The sequence below is a fragment of the Cyanistes caeruleus genome, chromosome 34, assembly GCF_971803275.1.
Source record: "Cyanistes caeruleus chromosome 34, bCyaCae1.hap1.1, whole genome shotgun sequence".
NCBI lineage: Eukaryota > Metazoa > Chordata > Aves > Passeriformes > Paridae > Cyanistes > Cyanistes caeruleus.
This window is the reverse complement of record NC_141735.1, coordinates 850,291-876,785: the sequence shown is the minus strand read 5'-3', so window position 1 is coordinate 876,785 and position 26,495 is coordinate 850,291. Positions and strand designations below refer to the sequence as shown.

General features: G+C 60.1%; 2 protein-coding genes across 2 annotated transcripts; one reads left to right on the top strand and one right to left on the bottom strand.

Annotated features, from left to right (window-relative positions):
- Nucleotides 1–150: 150 nt before the first annotated feature.
- On the bottom strand, nucleotides 151–1,705 carry NDUFB11 (NADH:ubiquinone oxidoreductase subunit B11). Its single transcript, XM_086871070.1, has 3 exons — nucleotides 1,519–1,705; nucleotides 823–953; nucleotides 151–333 (listed from the first exon to the last, which is right to left on the bottom strand). Exons 1-3 carry the CDS (start codon nucleotides 1,669–1,671, stop codon nucleotides 210–212), a joined length of 408 nt encoding a protein of 135 aa, XP_086727196.1. The 5' UTR covers nucleotides 1,672–1,705; the 3' UTR covers nucleotides 151–209.
- A 255-nt stretch (nucleotides 1,706–1,960) lies between these two features.
- Nucleotides 1,961–26,488, top strand: RBM10 (RNA binding motif protein 10). The gene is made up of 24 exons (XM_086870986.1): nucleotides 1,961–2,016; nucleotides 2,468–2,495; nucleotides 3,833–3,989; nucleotides 4,681–4,875; nucleotides 5,829–5,898; nucleotides 8,223–8,296; nucleotides 9,611–9,697; nucleotides 10,967–11,027; nucleotides 12,308–12,466; nucleotides 13,489–13,649; nucleotides 14,411–14,508; nucleotides 14,990–15,089; nucleotides 15,314–15,515; nucleotides 16,073–16,224; nucleotides 16,592–16,688; nucleotides 17,244–17,335; nucleotides 18,597–18,764; nucleotides 19,656–19,802; nucleotides 20,422–20,487; nucleotides 21,044–21,238; nucleotides 23,064–23,132; nucleotides 24,188–24,291; nucleotides 25,191–25,290; nucleotides 26,361–26,488. The coding sequence occupies exons 2-24, from the start codon at nucleotides 2,479–2,481 to the stop codon at nucleotides 26,412–26,414; spliced, it is 2,625 nt and encodes an 874-aa protein (XP_086727112.1). The 5' UTR covers nucleotides 1,961–2,016; nucleotides 2,468–2,478; the 3' UTR covers nucleotides 26,415–26,488.
- Nucleotides 26,489–26,495: the final 7 nt, after the last annotated feature.

Below are 26,495 nucleotides of genomic sequence, written 5' to 3'. Positions count from 1 at the left end.
GCCGCGCCTCTTCCTGGTACCGCCCACACGCCCCTCGCACCGGAGCGCCATTTCTAGATGGCGTCGCCGGGTTGTGACGTCACGAATCAGCAAGGGCTGCTGGGAGACGTAGTTTCTCGTTCCTTTACCCCCTAAATAAAAGGCCCGGGAGCCAGGGGGACCCAGAACTTTATTCATAAATCAAGAATTTGATTTGATTTGGTCCGGGGTCACTCCGATGGGGGCAGGGGGAGGCGATCGGGGTCGTAGTAGTTGGAGGTGAGCAGGGGCAGCCCCCGGCGCTCCCGTTCCCGCACCTGGATCTCGGCCTCGCGCCGGGCCCACTGCTGCAGCCTGTGGGGGAAGGGACAGGTGAGCCCCACACCTCGGGGGATCCATGGGGACACCCCAAATTCCCCGCCAGGTGTGTAAATTCCTCCCTCCTCAAGCGCCCAGGTGTCCCTACAGGACCTCTGAGACCACCCTAAGCATTCCCCACCTCCCTCACCCTCCCACAGGGCTCTGCAGCCCCCCTAAATCCTCTCCCAACTCCCCCAAATCTCCTCCCTACGGGCTCCTACGGACACCCCCAGAGCTGCCAAGGGCGCTACGGACCCCAAAACCCCCAAAGAATCCATGGAGACCCCCACAGGGGCATCGTGTCAGCTCCTAAATTCCCCGTGAAGTCCTCACAGAGCTCTCAGGAGACCCCACAACACCCAAAACCCTCTAAAAACCCCAAAAATATCAATGCCAGCCCCTCCATCGGTTCCCCAAGGGGCTGTCCCCCTCCCCCATTTACCCCGGGGGGGTCTCCCGGGTGAGACCCCCCCTCTCACGGACCCGTAGTCGGGCAGGTAATGCACGAAGACGGAGCCGAGGATGATGGCGATGGAGATGCCGGCCAGGAAGGCGGCGCGCATGTTGGTGACATCGGCTTCGGGGTCAGCCGAGAATCCGTGGTAATCGGGGTTCTGTGAGGGAGGGAAGAACCTGCTGAGACCCCCCCTCAGGTGCGCCCAACCCCCTCCCCAAATTCAGCCCAGGCCACGCCCCTTCCCATCCCACCACACACCTCCCTGAGGGTCACCGGGTGTGACCCCCCCCTCCTCAAATTTTCCACCCAAACACCCCAAAATACCCTCAAGCCACCCCAAAACTTTCCCCCAAGCATCCTGAATCCCCCTCAAGCCTCTCCCAACCATCCCAAATCCTCCCCAAAACGCCCAAAACCCCTTCCAAACACCACAAATTCCCCCCAAAATGTCCCCAAACCTGGAGCCAAATTCGGTACAGACCCCAAGTGTGTCCCCTTCCCCAAATTCGGCACAGGCCACGCCCCCTCCTCATGGAGAAGCCCCGCCCCAAATTAAACCACGCCCACTTTTAGCATTAACCAAAGCTCCGCTCACATTAAGCCACGCCCGTTCTAATTAGGCCACGCCCCCACAAAAGCCCGCCCCAATTGAGGCCCCGCCCACCCTCCATCCCCCCTCACGCCCTCGCCCCGCCCCTCCCGCTTTGTCCTTGGTCTCTCACCTTTTTCTGCGCCACCAGCATCGGCTCCTCCTCGTGCGCGTCGGCTCCGAGCGGCCGCGGCAGCGCCACAGCCCCGGGAGACGCGGCCGAGCGGCCCCGAGCCCCGGCGGGCAGCGCCCGCAGCGCCCGCAGCGCCCGCCACAGCGCCGCCATCTTGTCCCGGCTCTCCGCCTCTCCTCTTCCGCTCAACCCGGCCAATCGCGATCTCGCACCGCTGCTTTAGTCCCGCCCATGCGCCGCTCAGCCAATCACAGCACTGCGTTCGCTTTGTACCACCCGCTCCCTCACGGTGCTTGCTCCGCAGCCAATCATAGCCGGTCGTAGCCCTGCACCGCCCCCTGTACAGCGAGGACCAATTAGAACGCGGGATTTTTAAGACTGGCGGGAGCCTCGGCCAATGGGAGCGCGGCGAGAGTTGGCGGGCGGGACGGGTTTCACTGAGCGGGAGCGGCGCCGCCATTTTGGTGCTCGGGAGCGGCGGCGGCTGCGCTCGGGAAGGTCGGAACGTCCGTGAGGGGCGGAACGGGCCCGGCCGGGATGGGGAGGGGTCTGTGGGGATGGGAGGGACTCACCGGGAGGGGCGGGACTCACCGGGAGGGGCGGGGCGGAGCGGAACTCCCGGTGCAGTTTGTGAGGGAGGGGGTGTGAGACCGAGACGCGGTGCTGGAATTTCCACCCTCATTTCTCTTGCGGGATTATGCATGTTAATTAGGAGGTGTGGGCTCGCATTTTAATTGGAGGCGGGGTGTGAGGGTGGTCCTGTGTGCTCCTGTTCCATTGAACAAGGCCCGGTGCTCCCCGGTTCATCCCAGTTCCATCTTCGCTCCCCTTTCTCCTTTCCCAGTTTACCACAGAATTCTCAGGTAGTTTCTCCCAGTCCATCCCCAGCGCTTTCCCAGTTCATTCAGCCCCCAGTTCCTCCCAGTCTGACCAGTTGCTGCCCTCACAGGTGCTGCCACCATGGAGTACGAGCGCAGGTAGGGGGAGGGGAACCTGAGGACCCCCAAAACCGGGGAATGGGGGGGGGGAAAAAATCCGGGGAGCTCCTGAGAACCCCCATGAAAAGAAATTTCATATTTTGGGGAGGTGACACCGGGAAATTTGGGGGTATTTGGTGATACCGTGGTGGGGGGTGATGGCATTTGGGGACCACCAAGGGCAGGGGGGACTTTGGGGACCCCAGAAGGTGAAAGGAGCCATTTGGGGGACCCCAGAAGGTGGAAGGAGCCATTGGGGACCCCAGAAGGTGAAAGGAGCCATTGGGGGGACCCCAGAAGGTGAAAGGAGCCATTGGGGGGACCCCAGAATGTGAAAGGAGCCATTTGGGGGACCCCAGAATGTGAAAGGAGCCATTGGGGGGACCCCAGAAGGTGAAAGGAGACTTTTGGGGGGACCCCAGAATGTGGAAGGAGCCATTTGGGGAACCCCAGAAGGTGGAAGGAGCCATTGGGGGGACCCCAGAAGGTGAAAGGAGACTTTTGGGGACCCCAGAAGGTGAAAGGAGCCGTTGGGGGGACCCCAGAAGGTGAAAGGAGCCATTGGGGGACCCCAGAAGGTGAAAGGAGACTTTTGGGGATCCCAGAAGGTGAAAGGAGCCATTGGGGGACCCCAGAATGTGAAGAGGCCATTGGGGGGACCCCAGAAGGTGAAAGGAGCCATTTGGGGACCCCAGAATGTGAAAGGAGACTTTTGGGGACCCCAGAATGTGGAAGGAGCCATTGGGGGGACCCCAGAATGTGGAAGGAGCCATTGGGGGGACCCCAGAAGGTGAAGAGGCCATTGGGGGACCCCAGAATGTGAAAGGAGCCATGGGGGGACCCCAGAAGGTGAAAGGAGCCATTTGGGGACCCCAGAAGGTGAAAGGAGACTTTTGGGGACCCCAGAATGTGGAAGGAGCCATTGGGGGACCCCAGAAGGTGAAAGGAGCCGTTGGGGGACCCCCGAGGGCAGGGGGGGCTTTGGGGGACCCCAGAATGTGGAATGAGCCATTTGGGGACCCCAGAAGGTGAAAGGAGCCATTGGGGGACCCCAGAATGTGAAAGGAGCCATTGGGGGGACCCCAAAAGGTGAAAGGAGCCGTTGGGGGACCCCAGAATGTGAAAGGAGCCATTTGGGGACCCCAGAATGTGAAAGGAGACTTTTGGGGACCCCAGAAGGTGGAAGGAGCCATTGGGGGAACCCCAAAAGGTGAAAGGAGCCGTTGGGGGACCCCTGAGGGCAGGGGGGGCTTTGGGGGACCCCAGAATTTGAAAGGAGCCATTGGGGGACCCCACAAAGGTCTGGGGTGCACGGCTGACCCCCATCCCCTCGGCAGGGGCGGCCGTGGGGACCGCACGGGGCGTTACGGGGGTGCCCCACCCCTCTCCGAGGACGGCTCCCGCAGCCAGCGCGACCACGACTATCGCGACATGGACTATCGCGGCTACGGGGGACCCCCGGAGGGACCCCCCGCTGCCGGGACCCCCCCTCAGGTGAGCCAGCGTCTCGTTACTGAGCTCGGATTCGGGTTTTTTTTCCCCTCTGAAGTGAAGATTGAAGGGAGGCCTCTTGTTTATTCTTTTTATTATTTATTATTTTATTTTGCTTATTCTTATCAGCATTACAAAGTACAAGGAGTTACGTACACTAAGATAGAAAAGGGGTAAAATGGTTAAAAAAGATCCTTTTCGAGGTCTTTTTTACGTCCATTTACTCAATTAACAGATGCCAATTAAATTATTTTTCTTAGTGACCCAATGACCCAACACTTGTGCCCTGCATGGCATTTTTTACCCAATCGCTTAAAGCTACCCAAAAACCCCTCGGAGAAGAACACGAAGGAAAAAGAAGAAAGACAAGAGACAACACCCTAAATCCCCCATCTTGTCTCTTGTTCTCTAAATTTCTTTTTCACCCAGTGATTTAAGAAACTTTCTAATCTACGCACGCTTTTCCTATCTAAATTTGTCATTTCTTTTCGTGCATCACCGTGAAAACACGCTCGTGAATTTCACGTTTTGTGAAACTCAGTGTTTGTTTGAGTGCTAGAATTCAGCGTTAGAAGCAAGGGCACACACTCTGGATCTCAGGCTCCAACACGCCGGCTGCCGGGGAGGGCTCACCCCACTGCGGGTGGGCTCTGAGCCCCCTCCCACACATCCCTCCCTCCCTCCCCTCCCCCAGGCCTCCTACGAGAACTCGGAGCCCCCCCGCAAACGGGAGCAGCCCCGGGAGCCTCCCCGGGACCCCCCGGCGCTGCCGTTCGGCGCCGACGGCGATTACCGGGACCAGGATTACCGGGAGGGCGCCGAGGAGGAGCCGAGGGCCAGCACCATCGTCATGCTGCGCATGCTGCCCCAGGCGGCCACCGAGAACGACGTGAGCCCCGCCCTCTTTGGCCACGCCTCCTTTTTTTTTTTTTTGGGAAGGCTCCACCCCTTTACCTGGCAGAGCCACGCCCCCTTCAGCTATCGCCCATTCCCTTCTGGGATGGCCACGCCTCCTTTTTGGGGAAGGCTCCACCCCTTTATGCGGCAGAGCCCTGCCCCCTTCAGCCATAGCCACTCTCTTCTGGGATGGCCACGCCCCTTTTGCGGTGGCCACGCCCCCATGGAGGGCGGCTCTGTCTTAATTTGTGATGGTCCCGCCCCCTTGAGAGGTTCTGTCCCTTTAAATCCCACCTGCGTTCCCAAATGTCCATCAATGGTTTGGCCACGCCCCCTTGGAGCCACACCCATGTAAGCCCCGCCCCCATTCACGAGCTGCTTTAAACGCACCTGAGGTGTGATGGCCACGCCCCCCCAGGTAACCCAGGTGAGCCCTTGGCCACGCCCCCACACCCCACCCCTGTCCCTGGGACACCCCGAGGTCACCTGGGCCCCTCCCACTCACCTGGGGACATTCTGGGGGCTCTCAGGTGAGGAGGCTCAGGTGGGGTTTGAGGTGTGCCCAGCCCCGAGTGCTCCCAGGTGCCCTCTGGGGTGTCCCCAAGTGTCCCAGCCCTGTCCCCAGGTGTCCCCAGATGTCCCCAGGTGTCCCCAGGTGTCCCAGCCCTGTCCCCAGGTGTCCCCAGATGTCCTCAGGTGACCCAGCCCTGTCCCCAGGTGTCCCCATGTGTCCTAGTCCTGTCCCCAGGTGTCCCCAGGTGTCCCAGCCCTGTCCCCAGGTGTCCCCAGATGTCCTCAGGTGACCCAGCCCTGTCCCCAGGTGTCCCCATGTGTCCTAGTCCTGTCCCCAGGTGTCCCCAGGTGTCCCAGCCCTGTCCCCAGGTGTCCCCAGATGTCCCCAGGTGACCCCAGGTGTCCCCAGGTGACCCAGCCCTGTCCCCACAGATCCGGGCGCAGCTGCAGGCGCAGGGGGTGCAGCCCCGTGAGGTGCGGCTGATGCGCAACAAATCCTCAGGTGAGCCTCACCTGGGCCCTCCCCTGCACACCTGGGCCCTCCCTGCACATCTGGGCTCCACCCCCTGCACACCTGGGCCCTCCCTGCACATCTGGGCTCCACCCCCTGCACACCTGGGCTCCACCCCCTGCACATCTGGGCCCCACCCCTGCACACCTGGGCCCTCCCTGCACATCTGGGCCCTCCCTGCACATCTGGGCTCCACCCCCTGCACATCTGGGCTCCACCCCCTGCACACCTGGGCCCTCCCTGCACACCTGGGCCCTCCCTGCACACCTGGGCTCCACCCACCTCCCTCCTGGCATCCTTTGGGGTGGGGGCCACCCCGAACTCTCATTGGGGGGGGGGGTTTACCTGTTCCAGGGGCACCCAGGGGGGCTGGGCTGGTCCTGAGGGGGCACCTGGGGGTCTCTGTCACCTTTTCAGGGGCACCTGGGGGTCTCTGTCACCTCCTCAGGGGCACCCAGGGGTGCTGGTCCTGTCCTTAGGGGCACCTGAGAGTGTTTCTGCCAGGCTCAGGGGGCACCCAGGGGTGTCTGTCACCTTTTTTGGGCACCCAGGGGTGCTGATCCCAGGACCAGGGGCACCCAGGGGTGTCTGTCACTTCCTCAGGAGCACCCAGGGGTGCTGTTCCCATCTTTAGGAGCACCCAGGGGTGCTGATCCCATCCTTAGGAGCACCCAGGGGTGCTGATCCCGTTCCCAGGGACACCCAGGGGTGTCCATCCCCTCCCCAGGAGCACCCAGGGGTGCTTGTCCTGTCCCTAGGGGCACCCAGGGGTGCCAGTCCTATTTTTAGGAGCACCCAGGGGTGTTTGTCCTCTCTTTAGGAGCACCCAGGGGTGCTGTGCTGGCATCAGGGGGGCGCCTCATTTCCCCGGGGCACCCAGGGGTGCCGGTTTCTTCCTTAGGGAGCACCCAGGGGTGCTGTTCCCATCTTTAGGGGCACCCAGGGGTGCTGATCCCATCTTTAGGGGCACCCAGGGGTGCTGTTCCCATCTTTAGGGGCACCCAGGGGTGCTGATCCCGTCCCACAGGGCACCCAGGGGTGCTGATCCCGTCCCACAGGGCACCCAGGGGTGCTGATCCCATCTTTAGGGGCACCCAGGGGTGCTGTGCCAGGCTTAGGGAGCACCCAGGGGTGCTGATCCTGTCCCTAGGAGCACCCAGGGGTGCTGGTCCTGTCTTTAGGGGCACCCAGGGGTGCTGATCCCGTCCCACAGGGCACCCAGGGGTGCCGATTTCATCTTTAGGGGCACCCAGGGGAGCTGATCCCTTTTCAGGAGCACCCAGGGGTGCTGATCTTTTCTTTAGGGGCACCCAGGGGTGCTGTGCCAGGCTTAGGGAGCACCCAGGGGTGCTGGATTTGTTCTCAGGGGGCACCCAGGGGTGTCTGTCCCCTCCCTAGGGACACCCAGGGGTGTCTGTCCCCACTCAGGAGCACCCAGGGGTGCCGGTTCCGTCCCCCAGGGACACCCAGGGGTGTCTGTCCCCGCTCAGGAGCACCCAGGGGTGCTGATCCCATCCCGCAGGGCACCCAGGGGTGCTGGTTCCATCTTTGGGGGCACCCAGAGGTGCTCATCCCTTTCCCAGGAGCACCCAGGGGTGCTGGTCCTGTCTTTAGGGGCACCCAGGGGTGTCTGTTCCCCCCTCAGGGGCACCCAGGGGTGCTCATCCTTTCCCCAGGGACACCCAGGGGTGTCTGTCCCCCCTTAGGAGCACCCAGGGGTGCTGCACCAGATTTGGGGGGCACCCAGGGGTGCCAGAACCTTCCTTAAGGGCACCCAGGGGTGCTGCACCAGGCTCGGGGGGCACCCAGGGGTGCCAGAACCTTCTCCAGGAGCACCCAGGGGTGCTGGTCCCATCTCAAGGAGCACCCAGGGGTGCCAGAACTTTCTTTAGGAGCACCCAGGGGTGCCAGAACCTTCCCCAGGAGCACCCAGGGGTGCTGCACCAGACTCGGGGGGCACCCAAGGGTGCCAGAACGTTCCTTAGGAGCACCCAGGGGTGCTGTCCTTGTCCCCAGGAGCACCCAGGGGTGCCAGAACCTTCCCTAGGAGCACCCAGGGGTGCCAGAACCTTCCCTAGGAGCACCCAGGGGTGCCAGAACCTTCCCCAGGACCCCCCAAGACCCTCGAGGGGCACCAGGAGCACTTGCAGGCCCTCACCTCCAGCATCCCTGAAGGGTCCCGGGACCACCCACGGGTGCCCCTCCCCATCCCAGGGGGTCCCCGGGGAGGTGTGGGGGGAGGGGGGGGGTCCCAGCAGCACCCATGGGTGCTCCCCCACCCCCCCAGCACCCCGACACCCCCGGCCCCTTTCCAGGTCAGAGCCGAGGATTCGCCTTCGTGGAATTCCATCACGTGCAGGAGGCGGCCAGGTGGATGGAGGCCAACCAGGTGGGGGAGGGGCTTCAGAAGGGGGAGGGGCATCAGAAGGGGAGGGGCATCAGAAGGGGAGGGGCATCAAAAGGGGGAGGGGCATCAAAAGGGGGAGGGGCATCAGAAGGGGAGGGGCATCAGAAGGGGTGGGGCATCAAAAGGGGGAGGGGCATCAGAAGGGGAGGGGCATCAGAAGCGGGGGGGCAACAAAAGAGGGGCAACAGAAGGGGGAGGGGCAACAGAAGGGGTGGGGCTAAACGAGTGGGGAGGGGCAGGGGGTGGAGCAGGTGGAGGAGGGGTCTTTGGGGGTTTAGTGGTCTGGACTGGTTTGTACTGGGCGTTACTGGTTTGTACTGGGGGTTACTGGTTTGTACTGGGGGTTACTGGTTTGTACTGGGCGTTACTGGTTTGTACTGGGGGTTACTGGTTTGTACTGGGTGTTACTGGTTTGTACTGGTCCATGCGGATCTGGGCCAGTCTCTACTGATTTGTACTGGTCTACACCAGTTTGTACTGGTCAGGACCGGTTTGTACTGGTCCGTACCAGTTTGTACCGGTCTCTACTGGTTTGTATTGGTCTACACCAGTTTGTACTGGTCTGGACTGGTTTGTATTGGTCTGTACTGGGTTGTACTGGTCTCTACTGGTTTGGTTCTGTTTGTACCAGTCTGTGCTGGTTTCTGTTGGTCTGTACCGGTCTGTACCGGTCTGTACCGGTCTGTACTGGTCCATACTGGTCTGTACTGGTCTGTACTGGTCCATACTGGTCTGTACTGGTCTGTACCGGTCTGTACTGGTCCATACTGGTCTGTACTGGTGGCCATGTGGAGCTCTGATCCATCCCCACAGTGGGGGATGGGCACAGGGGCCGTGTGCGACTCCCAGTGCTCCCAGTCTGAGCTGCTGGTGCTGCTGGTGCCCCCCAAATTCCAGCCCTGGTGTCCCCCTGGTGCCCCCCAAATTCAGGTCCTGGTGCCCCCCAAATTCCAGCTCTGGTGCCCCCCAGATTTGTGTCCTGGTGCCCCCCTGGTGCCCCCCAGATTTGTGTCCTGGTGCCCCCCTGGTGCCCCCCAGATTCCAGCTCTGGTGCCCCCCTGGTGCCCCCCAGATTCCAGCTCTGGTGCCCCCCAGATTTGTGTCCTGGTGCCCCCCTGGTGCCCCTCGAACCGAGCCCCCCCTGTGCCCCCCCTGGGCCAGGCTGGGGCACGGTGTGAGCCTCTGACCCCCCCTGTGACCCCCCCTGTGACCCCCCCTGTGACCCCCCTGTGACCCCCCGTGACCTCTGACCCCCCATGACCTCTGACCTCCCCGTGACCCCCTTGTGCCCCCCAGGCCGGGCTGACCCTGCTGGGGCACCGCGTGTCCCTGCACTACAGCGACCCCAAACCCAAAATCAACGAGGACTGGCTGTGTGCTAAGGTGGGGGCACTGGGGGGAACTGGGGGGGACTGGGGGGGACTGGGAGGGACTGGGAGAGACTGGGAGGGACTGGGAGGGGATTGAGGGGCAACTGGGAGGGGACTGGGAGGGGATTGGGGGGGACTGGGAGGGACTGGGGGGCACTGGGAGGGACTGGGAGGGGATTGGGGGGAACTGGGAGAGACTGGGGGGGACTGGGAGGGACTGGGAGGGGATTTGGGGGGCACTGGGAGGGGATTGGGGGGCACTGGGGGGAACTGGGAGAGACTGGGAGGGGATTGAGGGGCAACTGGGAGGGGACTGGGAGGGGACTGGAGGGAACTGGGAAGGACTGGGGGGGACTGGGGGGCACTGGGGGGAACTGGGAGGGAACTGGGAGAGACTGGGGGGGACTGGGGTCACTGGGGGGCACTGGGGGAACTGGGAGGGACTGGGGGGGACTGGGAGGGACTGGGGGGGACTGGGAGGGGACTGGGGGAACTGGGAGAGACTGGGAGGGACTGGGAGGGACTGGGAGGGACTGGGAGGGACTGGGAGGGACTGGGATGGACTGGGAGGGGATTTGGGGGCACTGGGAGGGGATTGGGGGGCACTGGGAGGGGATTGGGGGGGACTGGGAGGGGATTGGGGGGCATTGGGAGGGACTGGGAGGGACTGGGGGGCACTGGGGGGGACTGGGGGGGACTGGGAGGGGATTGGGGGGGACTGGGAGGGACTGGGGGGGACTGGGAGAGACTGGGGGGGACTGGGAGAGACTGGGAGGGACTGGGGGGGACTGGGGGGGACTGGGAGGGACTGGGGGGAACTGGGAGGGGATTGGGGGGCACTGGGAGGGGATTGGGGGGCACTGGGAGGGGACTGGGATGGATTGGTTGTTTTAGGGGTCCTGGGGGGGAGCTGAGAGATTTTGGGGTGCTGTGATTTGCAGGGGGGGGGGTTGGGGGGTTCCAGGGTGGTTTTGGGGTGTGATAACTTGGGGTGTGATAATTTGGGGTGTGATAATTTGGGGTGTTGTGGTTTGGGGAGTGATAATTCGGGGTGTGATAATTTTGGCGTGCTGAGGTTTTTGGGGTTCCCAGTTTGGGGTGTGACGATTTTGGGGTGTGACAATTTTGGGGTGTGATAATTTTGGGGTGTGACAATTTTGGGGTGTGACAATTTTAGGGTGTGATAATTTTTGGGGTTCCCAGTTTGGGGTGTGATAATTTGGGGTGTGATAAATTTTGGGGTGTGACAATTTTGGGGTGTGATAATTTTTGGGGTTCCCAGTGCGGGGTGCAGAACTTCAAGCGACGCGAGAAATGTTTCAAATGCGGCGTCCCCAAAGCCGGTGAGTGACCCCAAAACCCCAGGATTTCACCCCAAAACTTGGGGGGATCCCCCCTAAAATCCCCTAAACTGACCCCAAAATCCTCCTAAATATTGGGGTGCTCCCAACACCCAGAGGGTCCCCTGGTTTTGGGGTTTTTTGGGGGTTTCAATCCCTGATTTTGGGGTTTTTTGGGGGGTTTCAATCCCTGATTTTGGGGTTTTTTTGGGGGGTTTCAATCCCTGATTTTGGGGTTTTTTGCGGGGGTTTCAATCCCTGTTTTTGGGGTTTTTTGGGGGGTTTCAATCCCTGATTTTGGGGTTTTTTGGGGGTTTTCAATCCCTGATTTTGGGGGTTTTTTGGGGGGGTTTCAACCCGTTGATTTTGGGGTTTTTTGGGGGGTTTTCAATCCCTGATTTTCGGTTTTTTTGGGGTTTACTTGGGGGGAGGCTTTAGGGTTCAATCCCTGATTTTGGGGTTTATTTTGGGGTTTTCTGGGGGGGAGGCTTTAGGGTTCAATCCCTGATTTTGGGGGGTTTTTTGGGTTTTTTTGGGGGGGTTTCAATCCCTGATTTTGGGGTTTTTTTGGGGGGGTTTCAATCCCTGATTTTGGGGTTTTTTTGGGGGGGTTTCAATCCCTGATTTTGGGGTTTATTTTAGGGTTCAATCCCCAATTTTGGGGTTTTTTAATGGGTTTTCAATCCCTGATTTTGGGGTTTTTTGGGGGGGTTTCAATCCCTGATTTTGGGGTTTTTTGGGGGGTTTTCAATCCCTGATTTTCGGTTTTTTTGGGGTTTACTTGGGGGGAGGCTTTAGGGTTCAATCCCTGATTTTGGGGTTTATTTTGGGGTTTTCTGGGGGGGGGTTTAGGATTCATTCCCTGATTTTGGGGGGTTTTTTGGGTTTTTTTGGGGGGGTTTCAATCCCTGATTTTGGGGTTTTTTTGGGGGGGTTTCAATCCCTGATTTTGGGGTTTATTTTAGGGTTCAATCCCCAATTTTGGGGTTTTTTAATGGGTTTTCAATCCCTGATTTTGAGGTTTTTTTGGGGGTTTCAACCCCTGATTTTGGGGGTTTTTTGGGGGGTTTTCAATCCCTGATTTTAGGGTTTATTTTAGGTTTCAATCCCTGATTTTGGGGTTTTTTTGGGGAGGTTTCAATCCCTGATTTTGGGTTTTTTTTGGGGGTTTCAACCCCTGATTTTGGGGTTTTTTGGGGTTTTTTTGGGGGGTTTTCAATCCCTGATTTTAGGGTTTATTTTAGGGTTCAATCCCTGATTTTGGGGTTTTTTTTGGGGTGCAGAGGCCGAGCAGAGGGGTCCGGGGGGTCCCCGTCCGGAGCTGGTGCCGGGGGGGGGAGGGGGGCTCCTGCCCCTCCCCCAACCCTACGGCCCCACCCTTGGGGGGCCCCCAGGGGGGTCCCAGGGGGGCACCGAGCCCGGAGCTGACAACGCTAACGACAGTGAGTGAGGATTTGGGGGGATTTTGGGGGATTTGAGGGAAATTCAGGAAGTTTTTGGGAAATTTTGGGGATTTTTAGGGAGGAGGATTTAATTTTATATTTTTGGGATTTTTTTTTTGTGGGGCTTTTTGGGGATTTTTGGGGTGGATTCAGCGGTCCTGGGATGGATTTGGGGGGGACTCAGGTGTCCCCAGGTGAGCTCAGGTGTGCTCAGGTGTGTCACCAGGTGTCCTCAGCTGTCCCCAGGTGTGTCCCCAGGTGTCACCAGGTGTTCCTAGGTGTGCCCAGTGTCCCCTGTTACCTTCCCAGTGCCCTCCCAGGTGTCCCCAGCTGTCCCCAGGTGCCCGAAGGTGTCCCCAGGTGTGTCCCCAGGTGTGTCCAGGTGCCCCCAGGTGTCCCCAGGTGTGTGTCCAGGTGTGTCCAGGTGCTCCCAGGTGTGTCCCCAGGTGTCCTCAGCTGTCCCCAGATGTCCCCAGGTGCCCCCAGGTGTGTCCAGGTGTCCCCAGATGTCCCCAGGTGCCCCCAGGTGTGTCCCCAGCTGTCCCCAGGTGTCCCAGGTGTGTCCCCAGGTGTGTCCCAGGTGTGTCCCAGGTGTATCCCGGGTGTCCCCAGGTGTCTCCAGGTATCCCCAGGTGTCCCCAGGTGTGTCCAGGTGTCTCCAGGTATCCCCAGCTGTCCCCAGGTGCCCCCAGGTGTCCCCAGGTGTGTCCCAGGTGTCCCCAGCTGTCCTCAGGTATCCCCAGGTGTGTCCCCAGGTTTCCCCAGGTGTCCCCAGCTGTCCCCAGGTGTCCCCAGGTGTGTCCCAGGTGTCCCCAGCTGTCCCCAGGTATCCCCAGGTGTGTCCCCAGATGTCCCCAGGTTTCCCCAGCTGTCCCCAGGTGTGTTCCAGGTGTCCCCAGGTGTGTCCCCAGCTGTCCCCAGATGTCCCCAGGTTTCCCCAGGTGCCCCCAGGTGTGTCCCAGGTATCCCCAGGTGTCCCCAGCTGTCCCCAGGTGTCCCCAGGTGTCCCCCTGTCCCCGCAGCCATCATCCTGCGGAACCTGCACCCCCAGAGCAGCCTCGAGTCCATCCTGGCCGCGCTCGCCCCCTTCGCCGCCCTCTCGGCCGCCAACGTCCGCGTCATCAAGGACAGACAGACACAGCTGAACCGCGGCTTCGCCTTCGTGCAGCTCAGCACCATCGTGGTGGGCACTGGGGGGCACTGGGGGGCACTGGGGGGGACTGGGGGGGACTGGGGGGGACTGGGAGGGGACTGGGGAGGGGACTGGGAGGGACTGGAGGGACTGGGGGGGACTGGGGAGGGACTGGGAGGGACTGGGGGGGGACTGGGAGGGACTGGAGGGACTGGGGGGGACTGGGAGGGACTGGGGGGGACTGGGGGACACTGGGGGGGACTGGGAGGGGACTGGGAGGGTTTGGGGGGCACTGGGGGGCACTGGGAGGGGACTGGGAGTGGATTTGGAGCCACTGGGGCACACTGGGGTGCACTGGGAGGGGATTTGGGAGCACTGGGAGGGCACTGGGATATACTGGGATATACTGGGATATACTGGGATGTACTGGGAGGGCACTGGGATATACTGGGATGAACTGGGATGTACTGGGATGCACTGGGATGTACTGGGATGTACTGGGACGTGCTGGGAGGGCACTGGGGGTAACTGGGAGGACACTGGGATGTATTGGGAGGGCACTGGGATATATTGGGATGTACTGGGATGTACTGGGATGTACTGGGATGTACTGGGATATACTGGGATGTACTGGGAGGGCACTGGGATGCACTGGGATGCACTGGGATGTACTGGGATGTACTGGGATGTACTGGGATGTACTGGGATGTACTGGGATGAACTGGGATATACTGGGATGTACTGGGATGTACTGGGATGTACTGGGATGTACTGGGATGTACTGGGACGCGCTGACGGGCGGGCGGGCGCAGGAAGCGGCGCAGCTGCTGCAGATGCTGCAGGCCCTGCACCCCCCCCTGCACATCGACGGCAAAAGCATCAACGTGGAGTTCGCCAAGGGCTCCAAGAGGTGAGGGGGCGGGGCCTCGAGGGGGCGGGGCCTCGAGGGGGCGGGGCCTCGAGGGGGCGGGGCCTCGAGGGGCAGGGCAGCACACCTGGGCACCACCCTGGAGCCGCTGCTGTGCCAGGCCCCGCTCCCATCACACCTGGCACAGGCCCCGCCCCCAGAACCACACCCAGCACAGGCTCCACCCCCAGAACCACGCCCAACACAGGCCCCACCCCCAGAACCACACCCAGCACAGGCTCCACCCCCAGAACCACACCCAACACAGGCCCCACCCCCAGAACCACACCCAACACAGGCCCCGCCCACAGAAACACACCCAACACAGGCCCCACCCCCAGAACCACACCCAACATAGGCCCCGCCCCCAGAACCACACCCAACATAGGCCCCGCCCCCAGAACCCCACCCTTTTCTTTGGCCCCACCCACTCGGCCCCTCCCAGGGCGCAGGCCCTGCCCCTTACATGTGGCTCCACCCCCAGGGACGTGCAGGGGGCGGGGCCAGGGGAGGGGCCCCCCCGCGCCAGCGCCGCCTCCGTCGCCTCCACGGCCATCGCTGCTGCCCAATGGGCGCTGTCACAGGTGAGGGGACACCTGGACAGGTGATGTCACACCTGCACGGGTGGGCGGGGTTATGGGGTGTGATCTGGGTGTGGTCAATGAGGTGGGAGGGGCTTCATGAACTGGGGTGGGGCTCCAATAGGGAGGTGCTTTAAACCTCCTGGGGTGGGGAGGGGGCGTGGCTTGCTTGGTGTGGGCGTGGTTTCATACTGAGGGGGCGTGGCCTGTTCTGTCCCCGCCCCCAGGCTGCTCCTGGTTCAGACACGCCCTGGGCGGGGGGGGAGGAGCCCAGCGCTGACTTCAGCAGCTTCTACCAATCGGAGGAGCCGTTCCCCGGGCCTGGCCCCGCCCTCTACAGCCCCGCCTACCTGAAAGGAGCCTCGGCCCCGCCCCCTGGCCCCACCCTGCCCGGCCCCACCCCCAGCAAGGCTGATGGCCCCGCCCCCGGTGAGTGCCAGCACCCAACCAGGTGTGACCTCCCCTCCCCCCAGGTGTCCCCAGGTGTCCCCAGGTGTCCCCAGGTGTGATTTCTGCCCTCCCCAGGTGTCTCTCCCGCTGTTCCCAGCCCCCCCAGATGTTCCCAGGTGTGGTCCCCACCCTCGCCAGGTGTTCCCAGGTGTTCCCAGGCCCCCCATCCACCACTCTCAGGTGTTCCCAGGTGTGATTCCCTCACTGCCAGGTGTCCCCAGGTGTTCCTGAACATCCCCCAGGTGTGACCTTTACCCCCCAGGTGTTCCCAGGTGTGGTGTCCTCCCTCGCCAGGTGTTCCCAGCCCCACCTCCCACCATTTCCAGGTGTCCCCAGGTGTCCCCAGGTGTTCCCAGGTGTTCCCAGGTGTTCCCAGGCCCCCCATCCGCCACTCCCAGGTGTTCCCAGACATGCTCAGATGTCCCCAGGTGTCTCTGAGTCTTCCCAGGTGTTCCTGACCATCCCCCAGGTGTCCCCAGGTGTGTCCCCTCCCCCATAAATGACGTCACTTCCTGCGCGCTTGGCGCCCCCTGCAGGCCCGGAGGAGCCGCCCCAGGACCCCGCGGGGGGTGGGGGAGGGGCCGGAGGGGGGGGACCCTTCCCCCCCCGCGCCCCCCCAGGGGCCACCCCCTACCCCTCCCCCACCACCGAGACCCCCACGGTGACACCCCCGGGACCCCCCGGGCAGGTGAGACCCCAAAATCTGGGGGGGGGAGGGGGGGAGGGGAGAGAAAAACCCAAAATTGGGGGAGGGGGCGCCCTAAAACCCATGGGGGGAACCCCAAAAATAGGGGGGGGGAGGGGGGGAGCCCCAAAAATCAGAGTGGGGACCCCAAAATTGGGGGAGATGAGGGGGGAGGGGGGCTGTAAACGGGTGGGGGAGGGGCTTAAAATGAGGGGTGGGGGGGGACACCCCAAAAAGGAGGAGGGGGAGGCACCGGAGGGGTCTGGGGGGGTGACGTGACCCCCAAAATTGGACGGGGGGGGGAGGGGTTCAGGGGGGGGTTTTGGGGCTGGGGGTTAATTTTGGGGTGCTCCCCTCCCCCTCCCCCCAGAGCTACTCGGGGCCCCTCAAGGCTGAGACCCCAAATTCTACCCCCGGGGGGCCCCCCCCGGCCGCCCCCCCCAGCGGGGAGAGCTACGGGCAGTACCGTGAGTGGGGTTTGGGGGGGATTTGGGGGGATTTGGGGGGGCCTGGGGGGGATTTGGGGGGTCTTGGGGGGGTTTTGGGGGGATTTGAGAGAAATTGGGGTGGATTTGAGGAGGATTTGGGGGGTCTGGGGGGTCTTGGGGGGATTTGGGGGAAATTTGAGAGAATTTGGGGGAAAATTAAAGGGAATTTTGGGAGGAATTTTGGCAGGAGTTTTTGGGAATTTTGAGGGAATTTTGGGGGAACTTTTGGGAATTTTGGGGGGAATTTTTGGGAATTTTGGGGGGAATTTTGAGGAATTTTGGGGGGAATTTTTGGGAATTTTGGGGGGAATTTTGAGGAATTTTGGGGGGAATTTTTGGGAGAATTCGAGGGAATTTTTGGGGGAAATTTTGGGAATTTTGGAAGGAATATTTCGAAAATTTAAGAGATTTCAGAGGAAATTTTTTAGGAATTCCTCGGGGCTCTTTTGGGGGTACCCTGGAGTTCCTCAGCATTTCGGGGACCCCAAAAAAATTCGGGAAGACCCCCAAAACCTCCCCCCTCCCCTCCCCCAGCCGTGCCCGACGTCTCCACGTACCAGTACGACGAAACCTCGGGGTACTACTACGACCCCCTGACGGGGCTCTACTACGACCCCCACTCCCAGGTTTGGGGTTTTGGGGTGCAGGGGGAGGAATTTGGGGTCCCCCAAAACCCCGGGGTGAAATTTGGGGTGAAAAAAGCGAAGTTTTGGGGGGAAAAATTGGGATTTTAGACTCAAAAATGGGGTTTTTAAAGGGGTTTTTGGAGAGGAAAATGAATTTGGGGTGGGGGTTTGGGGTTTTGGGGTGCGGGGGGAGGAATTTGGGGTCCCCCAAAACCCCGGGGTGAAATTTGGGGTGAAAAAAGCGAAGTTTTGGGGGGAAAAATTGGGATTTTAGACTCAAAAATGGGGTTTTTAAAGGGGTTTTTGGAGAGGAAAATGAATTTGGGGTGGGGGTTTGGGGTTTTGGGGTGCGGGGGGAGGAATTTGGGGTGCCCCAAAACCCCGGGGTGAAATTTGGGGTGAAAAAAGCAAAGTTTTGGGGGGAAAAATTGGGATTTTAGACTCAAAAATGGGGTTTTTAAGGGGGTTTTTGCAGAGGAAAATGAATTTGGGGTGGGGGTTTGGGGTTTTGGGGTGCGGGGGGAGGAATTTGGGGTCCCCTAAAACGTAAAAAAAAGTTTAAAAAATCCAAAAAAACCCCCAAAAAATCCTAAAAAAATCCCAAAAAAATCCGAAAAAATTCCCCAAAAAATCTAAAAAAATCCTAAAAAAATCCCCAAAAAATCTGAAAAAAATCCTAAAAAAAATCCCGAAAAAATCCTAAAACAATCTCAAAAAAATCTTAAAAAAATCCTAAAAAAATCCGAAAAAAATCCCAAAAAAATCCGAAAAAAATCCCCAAAAAAACCCAAAAAATCTGAAAAAAATCCCCAAAAAATCCTAAAAAAATCCCCAAAAAACCCTAAAAAAATCCCCAAAAAATCCGAAAAAAATCCCCAAAAAATCCGAAAAAAATCCGAAAAAATCCCCAAAAAATCCGAAAAAAATCCTAAAAAAAATCCAAAAAAAATCCCAAAAAAATCCCAAAAAAATCCCAAAAAAATCCTAAAAAAATCCCCCAAAAATCTGAAAAAAATCCCCCAAAAATCCGAAAAAAATCCGAAAAAAATCCTAAAAAAATCCTAAAAAAATCTGAAAAAAATCCTAAAAAAATCCCAAAAATATCCTAAAAAAATCCCCAAAAAATCCTAAAAAAATCCTCAAAAAATCCAAAAAAAATCCTAAAAAAATCCCAAAAAAATCCTGAAAAAATCCCCAAAAAATCCCAAAAAAATCCGAAAAAAATCCTGATAATTCCCTGCTCTCTGCCCCTCCCCCCCAGTACTACTACGACGCGGGGGCGGGGCAGTACCTGTACTGGGACGGTGACAGACGAACCTACGTGGCCGCTCCCCCCGCCGAGCCCCCCCCGGGACCCCCCGGGACCCCCGGGACCCCCAAAGAGCCCAAGGACAAAAAGGAGAAGCACAAAACCAAAACGGCCCAGCAGGTAATAAAAAAAGGGGGGGGAGGGGAACCCCTAAAAAATGAGTTGGGGGAGGGGTTTGGGGTGGAAAAGCCTAAAAATTGTTTTAAAAATGGGGAGGGTCCTGAAAATTGGGGGGGAGGGAAATGGGAGCGGAGTTTGTCTCGTTCTTGTCCGCTCTGGGGGGTCCCTGGGGGATTTTGGGGGGCTCTGGATGGTTCTGGAAGGCTCTGGGTGTCCCTGGAGGGTCTCTGGGGATCTCTGGGTGGTTTTGGGGGGCACCCTGAGTGGTTTTGGGGGTCCCTGGGTGGCTCTGGGGGGGCTCTGGAGGGGTCTCAAGGTGGTTCTGGGGTATTTGGGGGTCTCTGAGGGTCTCTGGGGATTTCTGGGAGGTCTCTGGGTGGTTCTGGGGGGGTCCTTGGGTGGTTTTGGGGCTTTCTGGGGGTCCTTGTGGGGGGGTCTTTGGGGGTCTCTGGGTGGTTCTGGGTGGTCTCAGGGGTTCCCAGGGGGGTCTCTGGGGGTCCCAGGTGATCTCAGGGGGTCCCAGGTGATCTCAGGGGGTCTCAGGGGGTCCCAGGTGATCTCAGGGGGTCTCAGGGGGTTCCCAGGGGGTCCCAGGTGATCTCAGGAGGTCTCAGGGGGGTCCCAGGTGATCTCAGGGGGTCCCAGGTGATCTCAGGGGGGTCCCAGGAAGGTCCCAGGTGATCTCAGGGGTTCCCAGGGGGGTCTCGGGGGGTCCCAGGTGATCTCAGGGGGGTCCCAGGTGATCTCAGGGGGTCTCAGGGGGGTCCCAGGTGATCTCAGGGGTTCCCAGGGGGTCTCAGGTGATCTCAGGGGGTCTCTGGGGGTCCCAGGTGATCTCAGGGGGTCTCAGGAGGGTCCCAGGTGATCTCAGGGGGTCTCTGGGGGTCTCAGATCGCCAAGGACATGGAGCGCTGGGCTCGGAGCCTGAACAAGCAGCGCGAGAGCGGCCGCAGCTCGGGGCCCCCCCCGGCCCCCCGCGAGGACGAGCGGCGCGAGGCGGCCGCGGCCGACGCCGGCTACGCCATCCTGGAGAAAAAGGTGGGGCTGGGGGCTCCTGGGGGGGGTCCTGGAAGTCATGGAGGGGTCTGGGGGCATTCTGGAAGGGTCTAGGGGGTTCCTGGAGGGGTCTGGGGGGGGTCATGGAGGGGTCTGGAGGCATCTGGGAGGTCCTGGTGGGATCTGGGGGGGTTTGAGGGGGTTTGGGGGGTCCTGGTGGGGTCTGGAGGGGTCCTGAGGGGGTCATAGAGGAGATTGAAGGGTCTTGGATGGGTCCTGGAGGGGTTTGAGGGTGTTTGGGGGGTCCTGGATGGGTCCTGGAGGGGTTTGAGGGGGTTTGGGGGGTCCTGGATGGGTCCTGGAGGGGTTTGGGGGTGTTTGGGGGGTCCTGGATGGGTCCTGGAGAGGTTTGGGGGTGTTTGGGGGGGTCCTGGATGGGTCCTGGAGGGGTTTGGGGGAGTCCTGGGTGTCATGGAGGGGTCTGGGGGGACATTGAGAGGATTTGGGGAGGTTTGAGGGGGATTTTGGGGGGGTTTGAAGGGTTTTGGGGGGCGCAGAGTGGGATTTTGGGGCTGTTTGGGGGTTCTGAGGGGCTGGGTGCGAGGCTGGGGGACATTGAGGATTTTAGGGACCCCCCCTGACCCCTCCTGGACCCCCCCAGGGCGCTTTGGCCGAGCGGCAGCACCTCCCCCTGGAGCTGCCCCGGCTGGGGGGCGACGAGAGGCTGGTGAGACCCCCCCCAAAATCCCCCTGAGACCCCCAAAATCCCTGAAAATCCCCCCCAACCTCCCCCCAGACCCCCATTTCCCCCCTAAAACCCCCCAAACCCGCTCTGACCCCCATTTTTCCCCCCAAAACATTCTCAAGCTTTCCCCCACCCCCGTTTTCCCCCATTTTTTCCCCATTTCCCCTCATTTTTCCCCGTTTTTTCCTCTTTTTTCCTGTTCTTTCCCCTTTTTTCCCCATTTCTTCCCCATTTCCCCTCATTTTTCCCTGCTTTTTCCCCATTTCCCCTCATTTTTTCTCTGTTTTTTCCCAATTTCCCCCCATTTTTCCCCATTTCTTCCCCATTTCCCCCCATTTTTTCCCCATTTCCCCCCATTTTTCCCCATTTTTCCCCATTTCCCATCATTTTTTCCCTGTTTTTTCCCCATTTTTTCCCCCTTTTTCCCCATTTTTTCCCCATTCCCCCCATTTTTCCCCATTTTTTCCCCATTTCCCCTCATTTTTCCCCATTTTTTCCTTATTTCCCCTCATTTTTTCCCTGTTTTCTCCCCTCCCAGAGCCCCCCCCGGGGTCTGGTGGCCGCCTACAGCGGGGAGAGCGAGAGTGAGGAGGAGGGGGAGCGCGGGGGGGCCCCGGGGGTCCCCGAGGAGCCGCTGACGGACTGGGCCAAGCTGGCGTGTTTGCTGTGCCGCCGGCAGTTCCCCAGCAGGGAGGCTCTGCTGCGCCACCAGCAGCTCTCGGGGCTGCACAAGGTACCCCAGAACCACCCCCAAATCATCCTGAAATCGTCCTGGAATTGTCCTGAAATCAGCCCCAAATCATCCTGAAATTGTCCTGGAATTGTCCTGAAATCACCCCCAAATCATCCTGAAATCAGCCGGAAATTATCCTGAAATCAGCCCCAAAATCATCTGGAAATTATCCTGAAATTACCCGGAAATCACCCCCAAAACCATCCTGAAATCATCCGGAAATTATCCTGAAATTATCCTGAAATCACCCCCAAAACCATCCTGAAATCGTTCTGGAATTGTCCTGAAATCGTCCTGAAATTATCCTGGAATTGTCCCGAAATTATCCCTGAAATTACCCTGAAATCAGCCCCAAAATCATCCTGAAATTGTCCCAAAATTATCCTGAAATCACCCCCAAAACCATCCCAAAATTGTCCTGAAATTACCCCCGAAATCATCCTGAAATCATCCTGAAATTACCCTGAAATCAGCCCCAAAATCATCCTGAAATCGTCCTGAAATTGTCCCAAAATTATCCTGAAATTATCTTGAAATTACCCTGAAATCACCCCCAAATCAATCCCAAAATTATCCTGAAATCACCCCCAAAACAATCCCAAAATTGTCCTGAAATTACCCCCGAAATCATCCTGAAATCATCCGGAAATTATCCTGAAATCAGCCCCAAAATCATCTGGAAATTATCCTGAAATTACCCGGAAATCACCCCCAAAACCATCCTGAAATCATCCGGAAATTATCCTGAAATTATCCTGAAATCAGCCTCAAAACAATCCCGAAATCATCCGGAAATTATCCTGAAATCAGCCCCAAAATCATCCTGAAATCATCCTGAAATCATCCTAAAATCACCCCCAAAATCGTCTTGGAATTATCCCAAAATTATCCTGAAATTATCCTGAAATCAGCCCCAAAACCATCCTGAAATCGTTCTGGAATTGTCCCGAAATCATCCTGAAATTACTCTGAAATTACCCTGAAATCAGCCCCAAAATCATCCCGAAATCATCCGGAAATTATCCTGAAATTATCCTGAAATTATCCCCAAAACCATCCCAAAATTGTCCTGAAATTACCCCCGAAATCATCCTGAAATCATCCTAAAATTATCCCAAAATTATCCTGAAATTACCCTGAAATCATCCTGAAATCATCCTGAAATCATCCTGAAATTACCCTGAAATCAGCCCCAAAACAATCCCGAAATCATCCGGAAATTATCCTGAAATTACCCTGAAATCACCCCCAAAAATCATCCTGAAATTGTCCCAAAATTATCCTGAAATCACCCCAAAACAATCCCAAAATTGTCCTGAAATTACCCTGAAATCATCCTGAAATCATCCTGAAATTACCCTGAAATTACCCCCAAAAATACCCCAAAATACCCCCAAAAAAACCCACAGAAATCCACAAGAAATACCCCCCAAAACCACCCCAAAACCACCCCAAAAATACCCCCAAAATACCCCAGAAATGCTCAAAAAATACCCCGCACAATACCCCAAAAATACCCCAGAAACGCCCCAAAAATAACCCCCAAAACCACCCCAAAAATACCCCAAAAACCACCCCAAAATTACCCCAAAATACTCCAAAAATACCCCAAAATTACCCCCAAAATACCCCAAAACCCCCCAAAATTACCCCAAAACCACCCCAAAAATACCCCAAAATACCCCAAAATTACCCCCAAAATACCCCAAAACCCCCCCAAAATCTCCCCAAACCTCGGGGTCCCTCCAGCTCCGGGGGGAGGGGGTCACCCCAAATGTCCCAAAATGTCCCAAAATGTCCCCAAAAACGTCTCCCCCCCCCCCAGCAAAACCTGGAGCTGCAGCGCCGGAGCCACCTGGGCCCCCCCGAGGGAGGCGAGCGAGGGGACAGCGAGGTGGGGGAGGGGTCAGGGGGGTGGGGGAGGGGTCGGGGGGGTGGGGGAGGGGTCAGGGGGGTGGGGGAGGGGTCGGGGGGTGGGGGAGGGGACATTTGGGGACACACAGGGACATTGGGGGGGGGGTTGGGAGGGGGCGTTTATGGGGAGGGGGAGGGGAGTTCTCAGTGCAGGCATAGGGGTGGGGGAGGGGTGGTGTTTGGGGGGGGGTCTCTGGGGGGTCTTGGGTTTTGGGGGGGGTCCCTGGGTGTTGGGGGAGGGTTTTGGGGGGGGTCTTTGGGTTTTTGGGGGGGTCCTTGATGGGGTTTTTGGGATTTGGGGGGGGTCCCTGGGGTTTGGGAAGGTCCCTGGGGGTCTTTGGGTTTTGGGGGGGGGGGGGTCTCTGGGTGTTGGGGGAGGGTCCTGGGGGGGGTTTGGGGGGGGTCCTTGAGGTGGGTGGGGGCACTTTTGGGTTCTGGGGGGGGTCCCTGAGGGGGGTTTGGGGGGGGGTCCCTGGGTCGTGGGGGGGGTCCCTGGATTCTGGGAGGGTCCCTGGTGAGGTTTTTGGGGTTTGGGGGGGGTCTCTGGGTTTTGGGGGGGGTCCCTGGGGGTCTTTGGGTTTGGGAGGGGGGGTCTCTGGGTGTTGGGGGAGGGTCCTGGGGGGGGTTTGGGGGGGGTCCTTGAGGTGGGTGGGGGCACTTTTGGGTTCTGGGGGGGGTCCCTGAGGGGGGTTTGGGGGGGGGTCCATGGGTCGTGGGGGGGTCCCTGGTGAGGTTTTTGGGGTTTGGGGGGGGTTTTGGGTTCTGGGGGGGGTCCCTGAGGGGGGTTTGGGGGGGGTCCCTGGGTTCTGGGGGGGTCCCTGGTGAGGTTTTTGGGGTTTGGGGGGGGTCCCTGAGTGTTGGGGGAGGGTCCTGTGGGTTCTTTGGGTTCTGGGGGGGTCCTGAGGGGGGTTTTGGGGGTTTCGGGAGGGGTCCCTGGGGGTTCCTGGGAGGTCTCTGGGTTTTGGGGGGGGTCCCTGGGTTTTGGGGGGGGGTCCCTGGCCCGGGCTGACCCCCGTGTGCCCCTCCCCCCCCCAGATGAAGTACCGGGACCGCGCCGCCGAGCGCCGCGAGAAGCAGGGGGGGCCCGACCCCCCCGAACCCAAACGGCGCAAATTTGGGGGGCCCCCCTCGACCCCCGGGTGAGCACCCCGGGAATTGGGGGGGGGGGATCCCAAAAACAGGGATGGGAACCCCAAAAATGAGGATGGGAACCCCAAAAATGGGGATGGGAACCCAAAAATGAGGATGGGAACCCCAAAAATGGGGATGGGAACCCCAAAAATGGGGATGGGAACCCCAAAATGGGGATGGGAACCCCAAAATGGGGAGGGGAACCCCAAAATGGGGAGGGGAACCCCAAAATGAGGATGGGAACCCCAGAAATGGGGATGGGAACCCCAAAATGGTGATGGGAACCCCAAAAATGAGGATGGGAACCCCAAAAATGGGGAGGGGAACCCCAAAAATGGGGATGGGAACCCCAAAATGGGGAGGGGAACCCCAAAAATGAGGATGGGAACACCAAAAATGGGGAGGGGAACCCCAAAAATGAGGGTGGGAACCCCCAAACGGCTGCCGTGGGGTTGGGGGGGGGTCCCCAAAATGGGGCTGTGGACACAGAGGGGGGTGGGGACACCTCGAGGGTGGGGGCGGGGTCCCTGTTTGGAGCTGGGGGCTTTGGGGCTGGGGGTGACCCCGATATGACCCCTGGGTGACCCCGGTGACCCCTGGGTGACCTCTGTGACCCCTGGGTGACCCTGTGACCCCTGGGTGACCCCTGGGTGACACCGGTAACCCCTGGGTGACCCCTGGTGACCCTCCTGTGACCCTTGCGTGACCCCTGGGTGACCCCTGGGTGACCCCGTGACCCCTGGGTGAACCCTGGGTGACCCCTGGGTGACCCCGTGACCCCTGGGTGACCCCTGGGTAATCCCAGTGACCCCTGGGTGACTCCGTGACCCCTGGGTGAACCCTGGGTGACCCCTGGGTGACCCCGTGACCCCTGGGTGACCCCTGGGTGACCCCCCCGGTGCCGCAGGGACCCCGAGGCGCTGCCCCGTGAGCCCCCCCCGGGGTCCCGAGCGCTGCAGGGCCCGGCCTGGAGGGACAGCGGGGGACAGGGGAGGAGACGGCTGGAGGTGACACCGGGGGGACACCGGGGGACATCGGGGGGGACATCGGGGACATTGGGGGGACATTGGGGACATTGGGGACACTGGGCGGACATCAGGGACAGGGGAGGAGACGGCTGGAGATGACACTGGGGGACATCGGGGGGGACATCGGGGACATTGGGGGGACACTGGGGACATTGGAAGGGGGCTGGGGACATTGGGGACAGGAGGGACATTGGGGGATGGGAGGGACATTGGGGGACATCAGGGGGACATCGGGGACAGGATGGGACAGGGGAGGAGACGGCTGGAGGTGACACCGGGGGGACACCGGGGGGACACTGGGGGGACATTGGGGACATTGGAAGGGGGCTGGGGACATTGGGGACAGGGGGGGACACCGGGGAGACATCAGGGGTGGGTGACGCCCAGGGGTGAGGGGACATCGTGGGGGACACCCAGGGGACCTGAGGGACACGGGAGGTGGGGGGGGACATCGGGTGAGGGGGGGTGGGGCGGGGATTGGGGACACCATGGGGTGGGGGGGGGGTGAGAGACGTTGGGGACATTCGGGGACAGCAGGGACAGGGCAGGGGGGACACTGGGGACACTGGGGGAGGGGCTGGGGGACACTGGGGACACTGGGGACGTGGGGGAGGGGCTGGGGGACACTGGGGGAGGGACTGGGGGACACTGGGGACGTGGGGGAGGGGCTGGGGGACACTGGGGGAGGGGCTGGGGGACACTGGGGGGACACTGGGGGAGGGGCTGGGGGACACTGGGGACACTGGGGGAGGGGCTGGGGGACACTGGGGGGACACTGGGGGAGGGGCTGGGGGACACTGGGGACACTGGGGGAGGGGCTGGGGGACACTGGGGACACTGGGGGAGGGGCTGGGGGACACTGGGGGGACACTGGGGGAGGGGCTGGGGGACACTGGGGGGACACTGGGGGAGGGGCTGGGGGACACTGGGGGGACACTGGGGACACTGGGGGAGGGGCTGGGGGACACTGGGGACACTGGGGGAGGGGCTGGGGTGACACCAAGCCCCCCTCGGTGACCCCTTGGTGACGTCATTGTCCCCTCCCCCAGGGCCCTGCCCGGCCCCGCCTTGGGGGCGTGACGCGATTCAGCGAAGGGCCCTGAGGCCACGCCCACCCGAGGCCACGCCCACCCTGGGATCCCCACCCCGCGCCGCCCCTCCCCCCCCACCCCCCCGGTTTCGCT